Consider the following 11,346-nt stretch of genomic DNA (forward strand, 5'->3'; position numbering starts at 1 on the left):
AAGTTCTAAGAAAGTTCTTCTCTATTCTCTTTATTCTTTTAAGAAGCAATTCCCCACAAGCTGGATCCTTGCCAGAGTCATAACAAGAAAGATCTCGTGGAATAAGAAGACTACAAGGAGAAGATTTCCAGCTCGAGGAAATTTTTTTGCTGCATTTGTAGATGGGCAAAGGTATATTGCTTAATCCTTTCTTGATTATTTGTATTTTTAATTCTTTCAAGAAATCAAAGAACGTGACCACACGCTTCCGTCAGGATTCAATTCCCTTCAATATATACTATATATTATAATTTTGGTCTCATTTCTATTAAGATGTATATTCCACTTACTTTGTCACATCTATCCATATATATAGTTATTTTACAAATAAATGCACTATACTAAATATAATAATGCTAGAGTAAATTGCAAAATCCATCCTTAAAATATGGTAATAATAATACTTTGTTCAAAGACGTTTCATAACAGATAAATAATTTTGAGAACATAACCACCATATAACATGCTCATACGATTTAGGGATATATAATTTATTTGTTAACAAATAAAATAAGAAATGATTAAATGAAAAACACTCATTAACGATGATATATTTTGTAATTAATGATTAGTAAAGATAAAAAATTCTCTAAATAATTAGTATTAAATTCATTTTGATATCCTTTAATATTTTAATTATAAAATACTATGAAAATTAAATACGAGAGATAATGTACTACAAAGTTAAATTTGTCCAAAAAAGTCTATAGAAATCTAGTTATAATAAAAATTTCGTTCAAGTTTAGACTATTTATGAAATATCATTGGTGAAGCAGGTTGATGGTTTAAATCTTTCTTTTCTTCTTCAAATTAGGAAAATAATTATTTCATTTCAACCTCCCAAATATATCACAATTTTTGTAAAAATTTTAATGATATTTCTAATTATTTCCTTTTCAAATAAGAAATATTTGTTCTTATTTTGGTGAGTATTATTCATGCCAATTGTCAACCTTCCAATTATCGCATTTGGATATAAATGGGTGGCATTTGAAAGTAAATTACACAACACCTTACCCTTACGAGTAAGTGTAAAAATAAATTTTATTTTTTTAAAAAGATGTAAATTAATGCTTCAACTATCATTTTGATCATTGTACTTTAGATTTTGTTTTATTTTGATTTTTGTACTTTCTAAGTCCAGTTTTAGTCATCGATGATTATACTTTAGATTTTATTTATTTTAATTTTTGTACTTTCTAAATCCAATTTTAATCGTCGATGATTGTACTTTAAGTTTTGTTTTATTTTGATTTTTGTACTTCCTAAGTCCAATTTTAATTATTAAAGTGCTGCTTATTATTCATTTTGTTTTTTACTTTTGTGTTTTAAAATTAACTCTAAGTTCTCTCAATTTTTTATAATGACTTTCGTCTTTCTTGAATAAAAGAGTTTAATGTTAGTAAAATTTCAAAAACAAAAACAAGTTTTAAAGAAACTATATTTTTTTTAGTTTTCAAATTTTGGTTTGGTTTTCGAAAACATTGATAGAAAGTAGATAAGGAAACAAAAAATTTAGAGGTAGAATTGGTGTTTATATTATTAATTTTCAAAGCTAAAATTCAAAAACCAAAGAGTTACCAAATAAGGTATGAACTTTCAATAAATCTTACAATTAGTCCATGAAGTTAATATTTGTTTTTTTTTCCCCTATAGCTTCCATTATAAGCACTTTGTTTTTAAATCTGGTAGGAAGGAACTCTTACTATTATTTAATCAACTTTGATTAGAATTAATTTTGAATGGCTAAATTGATCTAAATCTTATTGAAAGCAAAAAGATTAAATTTAGATAATTAAAATGAAATGGAATCCAAAGTATATGGAGCACCAAAATGACATTATAATGGAAAGAATAACAACTACTTATTAGATAACATATGAAATTCAACTTAAAAAGTTTATTTATTTCAATTTATGTGTCTGTTAGATTTTCTTTTTGTGTTTGTTAATCCATGAGTTATGTACCAATTTTTTCGAAACATAACCCACAAAACAAACCAAATACAAATTATACCTTTCTCATGTTTTAAAAGAAAATAAGGAAAAAGAAAAACAAATACAAATTATAACAATCAAAATATGAATTTGTATGAATAGCATGAATGTAGGGTTCCAAACCCTAATTTTCATAGATAGACTTAATTTAAAGTTACAATCAATTCCCATTAAGAAAAGAGACCATCATACTTTAATGGGGTGGATTTGGTTTAGTATGTGGCTTTACAAGGATGATCTAATAGGTCATTTCATAGAGGTGAGTTATTTGATTAAGTATAAAAGTTGGACTATAAAGACAACCATAAGGGCTAAAAAAAATGAATTCACAAGATAAATAAAAAAAATCAGTAAACACCATAAACGTCGACCATAGGGTCAACCATGATTAGAAAATTGTGCCCAAGTATTCATCTATTAGGCCAATTACATATGCCTAGGTCCATCAATGATATTATTTGTAATGGCTAGATTAAATTACTAATACTCAAATTAATTATCCGAGAGATTAATTAGCCAAGTGATCGTTACAATAACATTATTCTATATAATAAAAAAGGCTCAAGACATTCTAAAAATACTATGAGCTCTCCATTCTCTTAACTCTCTAAAGTATTATTAACTTGATCGTCGAAGTGTCGGTGGTTGAACACCACATCAGTGCTAGATTTTGTTGTCTTGTAAGGTGATCGTTCAATTCTTCTCGATTATTACCAATTTAACGTTCTTACCAAATTTCAAAATCAACAATATTTAAATTTCAAGCTTTATAATTAAATAGTAAAGATAACGGATATGTTGTGTTTGAACCATGTGGTTGAAATCTAGATTTAGATTAGATATATATGGATATGTTTTGTTATGTAATTACTTTGTTTTACTAGGAGATTTAAGTAATTTCTATTTAATTTAAAACTCTCCATATATAATGAATCGTTTAAATGATTTTAAGTAAAAATTAATTATTTAATTAAAACTTTTTAATACAATTTATTTAGTTTGATTGTTTTCTTAAAAAAGCAAACTAAACAAGGGAATTTGACTCCTTTGCCGCAAAATTAAAATTTCTTGGGAATGGAGAATGAAATGGAGAGCGAGGATGAGGATGCCATGAGCATCTTTACATGGTTTTTGCAATGGTTCTTCATAGATTCTATAGAGGTCTTCTGTAGGCCTTCCAAGGACCTCCATGAGACTGTTAGGTCATTCATGCACTTTAGAGAGGTCTATTTGTCAGATCACTTGGATCGATTTCTTAAAGTCATCAGTTAGTATCGATTAGACGTGGGTTCCATTGACCTTAGATCAGCTATTTTAGACCTTTATTATTGTCTTTTAGTCTATGATTTTCGGCCTTAACCCATCTCAATAAATTTACCGATAACAAAAACTTAGTAAATTAAGATATATACTACATATACGTCGGAAGACCAAACCATTGACCCAACTACTAATATTCATAGCTTTATTTTTTCTTGTCACATTTTTAATGGAATTTTCTTCTCACTTTTTCTCCACTCTCACTTTCTCCTCACTCTCTTTTTATTTCTTTACAATTGACTGACTTTTTCCCCCAAAAGAAAACAATAATCTTATTGACCGCAACTCAAGTTTCCCAACTATTCTTTTCTGTTATTAAAAAGAATAATATATCCCCACCCCCCCCCCCCCCTCCAAGATCTTTCCTTTTGAAAATTATGAAATTAAAATTGAAAGGAAAAAAAAAACTTTAATCTTATTTATTGATATAGCTTTTCCATGTATAAAATGACCCCAAAAAACACGGTTCTGTGTATACTCCCATTTGGCTCTGTAGCCTCATACTCCTCCATCCTCATCATCACAATTTCACAATTATTTCTCTCTCTCTCTCTCTGTTTTTCATTTTTATCTTTTAGATGACATCAAAATCAAATAATGGATCCAAATCCCAAGCTGAGTGTTGCATGTGTGGAGATTTTGGCTTCTCTTACGAGCTTTTTCACTGCAAAATCTGCCAATTCAGATCCCAACACAGGCAATTTTCTTTCTCTTTAACCCATGTTTTCTTCTGGGCTTTTTTTTTTCTTCTGAATTTCAATTTCAATTTCATTCTCCTCAATTCTCAGGTACTGTAGCAATTTATACCCCAAAGCCGATTGCTACCGAATATGCAATTGGTGTCTTGGTCAAAAGGAGGAATCAAACCCCAAATCACCAAATTCTTCTTCCTCTAATAAACCACAAATCACCACACACCAAATTCCCACTTTTCAATCCCAACTAAACAAACTCATCAAAAAACAGAGCTCCCCTGAAGTAATTCTGCCCCCTCCCCCGCCTCCACCTCGCCGGAGACCCCTCCCCCTCGACGACAAACTCCGTCGGACTAGATCGGAGGAGATTTCCCACCGGACTGGGATCAAACGGCCGGTCATCTTTAGAAACAAGGTCAGAAGGTACAAACTTTTGGACGAGGTTTCCAGCTGAAAATTTTCAAATCATTTGTGTTTTTGTTTTTAGGTTTACCAAAAAATTTAATGAAATGGAACTTAAAGAGAAATAAAGAGAGAACTGGAATCCAAATAGCTCAGTAAATTATGTTGATAATAGTGATATAATAACAATTAAAGATTAAGAAAAATACTTTTTGTGTGACTGTGTGTTTGTGTTTGGTTATCAAATCCCCTTCTTTTTTTTTTTTTTTGAATTATATATAATTGAATTTGTCATTTTGGAGACTTTTGCGACAATCCTTCCACGTCCACGATTGCTATGTGCCAAACACGGTGTTATATCATATCTGTGACAGACCAATCATGTTCTTCCATGTTCACAATCATATTATATGCTTACTTTTACCTAATCATAATAATTAGCTTTACCCAACATTTTACTATACTTCAACTCATAATATACATACATTCCCTCACACGTAAAACTTTCAAATCTCTTTATATCATTCAACTTTCAGTTACGTTTTTAATAATTTTTTTCCCTCTTGAACCTTCAACTGTAAATGAAATACTGTTTAAATGAATGAATTAGGCTTACGTCAAGTAATATATCTTAGTCATGTCTATGTACGATCTAAATTTTATCATACTAGCCGGGAGCCATAAAAATAAAAAGAGATAATCTAGAACGAATATATATGTATAGAAGCATATTTAGGGTAAAGTAAAAAATAAAATCACAAAATGGTAGGTGAATAATGTAAAATTAGGGGAAAAAGTAAAGATATAGAAAAATGTAATGTAGATATTAATTGAGATTCGAAGTGGGTGTTGGGGACAGGAATTTTGGAACATTCTGGATTGAGTGAACGCCATTCAGATTCCTTCAAGGTTATCAGAAACTAAAGTCTATTGTGATTACTATGGCAACTCATCTCTTCAATTCAAATTCTTCTTGTCTTTCTTTTTTTTTTTTTTTTTTCTAATAAAAGAATTGCCTCGCTTTTTTCTTTATTTTTTTATTTGAGGAATATAATGAAGATGACGTGTTATTTTGAAACATTGCAATTTACCTTAATTTAATGTTTCAAGGATTATTTTAATCTTCACTCTCAAATAAATGACAAAGCAATATCTTTGTTATATAGGAAGGTTGTACCAAAATTTTAAAAGAATAGATGTTTTCAAAATTGCTTTCTTTTAGTCGTTAAAATTTGACGATGATTTTTAAAATATATTAGGGAGAAGATTACCAAACTAAATAGGTTAAACAAATCTATTTTATTATTTTTCCTTAAAAAAGGATGTATTTTATATAACTTAATAACTTAATAACTAACTTAATAAATTATTATTTTTTTTAAAAATGAAGTTATCCATTAAAATTTTAGGAAAACTTCAATAATATCTCAAGAAATATCAAGATTTGCACGCATTTTAGTTTTATTAATGCATTAACTCACACATCTGAAAAAAAAAAACCTAGTTCTAGAGATTTTTTTTTTTTTTTTTGAAAAATTCATCCATTTTGTACAATATGTATATTTCAAAAGTTTTTCTCATGCATTTAATAAATAGAATAAACCTTAAAGTTTGAATGATAAAATAGTACTTTTTCTTAAAATCGGGTTTTTAGACTAAAATTCATTTTAGTCTTTAAACTAATTAGCTTGTTTTATGTTTAACCTTAAACTAATGTTGTTTTTGCCTTTAGGTTTCAAAATTTGTTCTATTTTAGTCCCTTGATATTTTTTAAAAATGATTTTGGTTCTTCTATGCTACTTTTTTTTATCTTAATTTTTCTTCCCAACGTTGGTCTCTAACTTATTTAGTTGGAAATTATGTTCATATTAACAGATTAGTTCAACACTCAAAGCTACATTATTAATTTTTTAAAATTAAAATATAAGAAGGAAAAAAAAACATTTTTGACGTTCAAGACTTAAAATAGACATTAAATTTAAAGGATTTAAATGGAACAATTTAAAAGTTCAAAGACAAATAAATATTATAAAAAATTTAGAAGCAAAATTAGAACAAACTTGAAAGTTGATATATCAAATTAAAAATATTTTTTAGTTCAATGTAGGCACATATTTTTTTTTTCTTAATAGAATATAATTTATGACAGTTGAGTTATACTCTATTTGACATGAAAATAAGATTTAAAAATTTCTTTGATTACAATTGAATCACAAATTAAATCAACATCCCTGTTCTCTCTAGCTGTTGCATATAAAATGATGCAACTCAAAAAGTACAAATCCACAGCTGGTTCAGCTATAGATCTTTGAAGTTTGAACAGCTTATATTTAATGAGGCAAAAAGAAAAATTATAGTTGGCCCAAATTGGAGGCCATAAAGTTGTTGTGTTGGGCATTTGATTGATGTTATCATTATTTTAGATGTCAATGAGCTGTTTTTTTCCCCCTTTTATTTTCATTTATTTAATCCCATCATAACCTTTTCATTCCTTTTGCTTTCTTACATAACAATCAATCATCATTGTCCATTCATTCCTGCTCAACTATTGAAACTCTTATGAATTTACAATTCCACATTCATTACAATTTGTACACATTTGATTTTTTGGGGCATTTAGTTTTTTGTGTTCCTTAAAATATAAAATAAAAGGACTAGTGACGAATTTTAGTTCATTGGTTTAGGAAAATGGAAAATCAATATATGTTTGATAATTGTTTTGAGAATATCAAAATACGTTTAATAGATGAGCATAATTTATTTGACATGGAATTTATACTATCAAATATTGAAGTTATAGTTTTGATTCCTCCATCCTATATTATAGGAGAAAGATATGTTCAATTAATGCCAACATGAACATAGTTCACCTAGCGTAAAAGCTTGCACTATCTAACTTATACTGTGAACTTGATTTTGTATTAATTTGTATACAGTGGAGTAAAATCTCTAATAATTATGCTTTGACTATTTCTCTCATATAAATACTTGACTTGAAGGTTGAAAAACTTATTCTCGAGCAAAATTGACTTGTTGATCTTGCATGTTGGATTTGCTTTCAAAGAGTGTAGCACATGTGAGTTTTCTTAAGTTAAATCCTTAAGGAGGTGTTTGACCCAAATAGTTGGGGGAGGAAGAGTTGAGGGTCCTACTAAAAAAATATCAATTTTATACCTATTAACTTCTTACACTGTAGGCTCAAGGAGTTCATAATTTCATGAAGTTAACCAACTCCATTCTTTGCCCCAAATATCTCCTAAAAGAAGTTTATGCTTTGTGAAAAACTTTTATCTTTAAGAATTTAGAGAGTCTTCTCATTGGTTGTCTCTAAATTCTCTTGTAATCGTTCTCTCTAGAGATTTCAATTTATGAACCTTGAAAATAAAGGAGAGCTCCTGTATTTATATAATCTTCTATAGGTAGTGCAGACTTGAGGTTTGATGACATTTGAGCCCAATTATTTGGTTTGGTCTTGGTTGACTTTGGGCCTACATCATTTCATGTACCACCTTTTCCAGCCAAAATATTACGACCTAATTTGGCCAAGGGTAGACCAACTTATCAAATGACAATGATGAAGATATGTGACATTATACGAACCTCGTCATTTTCTTCTCTTTCAATTTTAATTTGGGACAAAGGTAAATTTGTAATTAATCCCAAATTCAATAATTTTTAATTTCATCATTAATTTGAGATAATGATGTGACAATTTGTTATTAATAAACCAATCAAATTCTTAAGGAGGTGTTTGGCCTATCAACATGCAACATGAGTTGAGTTGAGTAGGTAAAATATACCAACTCATTGTTTGGTCCACTAACTTTAAATGTTGGTGAAGTTGAGTTGGTATATTTTAGGTCTAACAAGAGAAATATAATTTTTTTAAAGATTCATTTTGAAAAATAGCAAAATGTTTTTAGGTTATGTAAAATAGTATAGCTAATTTGGATTTAATTTATTACTAATTATTAGATTACAAAAAAAAATCCCAAATAGTATCTATAATTAATTTATTAAAAAAGTACAAATTTTTTAAAATCATAACAATCTAGATTTTATGGGCATTTAAAATAGATTTTATTAAAAGAAAGTAAGATATCATCTAACTTTCCAACAAACTAAAATGTGATATAAATATTTCAAAACAAAGAACCGACCTAACAATACCAAAAATATCTAGCGATTGGGATCATGAAATAACTCATTACAATGTAATTCTTCAAGATTTAAATACAAAAATCCCATTCAAACTCCAAATTTGAAGAAGCCCTCAATTGCAAAGTAAAATCGGTTGGTAGAAAAAATTAATTACACTGTAATTCTTCTAATATTTTCAATGGCTCTACATTTATCGGTCATCGTCTGCGACTACCACTGTCATACTTCGAGAACCAACTTCGAGGACCACTTTCACATGACCAACTTCAGGCACTGACAACAACTACAACAAAAAATTCTAGCGGCCACCTTCACACGATCAACTCCAACGACCAACTCCGAGCTTCGACAAGCACCTCTAACTATAAACTCCAACGAAAATCTCCTTCGATGACCACCTTCGCACGACCAGCTTTGTTGACTAACTCTGGTTTTTCACAACCACCTCCGACAACAAACTTGAAGGAAATCAGACATGAGAATTTCCATGAGCAGCGAAATGATCGTTCCAAATTTCATTCGTATATGTACATACACAATTACAATCAAGAAACAGAAACATACAGGCTATGCACAAAACGAAACTACAACATGCTTTACTTAAGATCAAGGGAAAGAATAAACATACCTTTGAAAACTCATCTTCAACACCCTTGATCACGAACGCTTGAACAATAAGCAAGACTGCAAACTCGAACGCTCGAACACTACGACTGCTACACTGCACGATCAAAACGATGATGAACTCAACGATCCCCAAGATCACGAACACAGTGAACTCCAAGACCACGAACACAACGAACGACCTCCAATAAACCTCAACAATGTCGAGTTGAGTACGACACCACCACAATGGCTACCTTGGTATTCTCGATGTGAGAATCCAGAAGTGTGGGGCTTTGTGTGGACTTGGTTAGAGGAGGAGATTGGAGGAAGAACAATCATGTAAACAAACTCTATGCGATCGTTTAACAAACTCTATGCGATCATTTAACAAACTCTATGCGATCATTTAGCAAAAGCTCCACGATCGTTTAGCTAATCGACCAGCTGAGTGACTATCGTGTAGAGTTACTCCACGATCATTTAGTATCTCTTCAGCTATTGTTTAGTGAATCTAATTCATTTGACAGCCAACCATGAGTAATTTTTGAGAATGGAAAATCTTAATCATCAACCTTTTAAAATTAGGAAAACATTTTTCCTTTTATCTCACGGTTACCATGAAACTACCAATAACCTCCCACTCAATTAGTTATTTAGAGAAAAAGAGATAATTATCCAATAATTAATATTGTTATACATATATATGATAACTAACTTACCATACCATATTTATAACCTATAGTTTTAATATTTCATCTCATGAAACATATAAACCATAGCTCTTTTTCTATTTTATGGTCCTTAATGTAAATCTCGTTTACATTAATCCTCCACTTGATGTATCTCATACATCACACCGATCATATCATATATAATCGAACTAACTCTTTCCAATTTGAATATTTCAAATCAAGACCAAGAACTGATCCTCAACTTGAATTCATTGAGCTACCAAGGGGACCTTATGGATCTGTAGCTCGAAGCTCAAACGGTATGTGAATAACTAACTAAACCCTTTAGTTACGGGATCCACCATCTGTTAACTGCCAGACACTCCACTAAAGATCGACAGCTGAACTCTCCTTACTACATATATATTATATGTCCATATCAACCAATCAAAAGTATGATAACCCTTTACAGATCACTCGTAAGTACAGCTGGGCCAATAACTGTTAATACCCATGTAGTTACATCTAATTCCTTAAGTACCAATGATCCCTCTAATGAACATAATTCATAGTCCTACTATGACCGAGTCCTCTGTTCCAAAGAGAAGCTGTGGCCACTATGTTCAAGCCTCAGAATCAGCCCTTAAGGGAGTAATTTATCTACTTATCCCTGCTTCAGGGAAGGAGTGAATTCCATCTTGTGTAACTGAGTTCTCAGCTCCCAAATCAGACAAGTGCCCAAAAAGGTAGGCATTGATTCTTAGACAAAAAGATTCCATGCCTGAAGGGTAGCAAATCCCTCTTGGAATCTTGCATCCTGTACCCGATCAATATTTGATCGATGTACGATGCCTGAGACAGGGTTAGCTCTTATTCTTACGATCACAAATGATCTGGATCCCTAGAACATACTGTGGCTCGCCCAAATCTTTCATTTAGAACTGGGCAGCTAGGCATTTCTTAATGTCAGTCAGATACCATAATCATTCCCAATGAGTAGGATATCATCCACATACAGTACCAGGAAAGCTACTGAGTTGTTGATGATCTTCTTGTAGACACAAGACTCATCAATGTTCTGATCAAAGCCAAACGACTTAATCGCAGTGTCAAATCTAATGTTCCACGATCGAGACGCTTGTTTCAGCCCATAAATGGACCAATTAAGCTTGCAAATTTTTTCTCTTGATCAGGAACTACGAACCCCTCTGGTTGAGCCATGTAGATGGTCTGCTCAAGATTACCACTAAGAAAGACAGTCTTGACGTCCATTTGCCATATCTCATAATCATAAAATGTGGCTATGGATAGGAGTATCCTGATAGACTTGAGCATGATAACAGGTGTGAAAGTTTCCTCATAGTCAACTCCCTCGACCTGGGTATAACCCTTTGCCACGAGTCTAGCCTTAAAGGTTTGCATCTTTCCATCTACACCTCTCTTTCGCTTATAGAT

At 30.8% G+C, this 11,346-nt stretch overlaps 1 protein-coding gene across 1 annotated transcript; it reads left to right on the forward strand.

Moving 5' to 3' along the window:
- The first annotated feature begins 3,805 nt into the window (after positions 1-3,805).
- On the forward strand, positions 3,806-4,659 carry LOC120075221 (uncharacterized). The gene is made up of 2 exons (XM_039028431.2): positions 3,806-4,053; positions 4,145-4,659. The coding sequence occupies exons 1-2, from the start codon at positions 3,935-3,937 to the stop codon at positions 4,503-4,505; spliced, it is 480 nt and encodes a 159-aa protein (XP_038884359.1). The 5' UTR covers positions 3,806-3,934; the 3' UTR covers positions 4,506-4,659.
- Positions 4,660-11,346: the final 6,687 nt, after the last annotated feature.

This window comes from Benincasa hispida, chromosome 4, assembly GCF_027475165.1.
Source record: "Benincasa hispida cultivar pf3 chromosome 4, pf3_genome.v1.1, whole genome shotgun sequence".
Classification (NCBI taxonomy): Eukaryota; Viridiplantae; Streptophyta; class Magnoliopsida; order Cucurbitales; family Cucurbitaceae; genus Benincasa; species Benincasa hispida.

Excerpts from the sequence above, each read along its gene's own strand:
- LOC120075221 (XM_039028431.2), top strand. The coding sequence starts at position 3,935 with ATGACATCAAAATCAAATAATGGATCCAAATCCCAAGCTGAGTGTTGC. Across the intron at positions 4,054-4,144 it reads CAATTCAGATCCCAACACAG|GTACTGTAGCAATTTATACC; the intron begins GCAATTTTCTTT and ends CTCAATTCTCAG.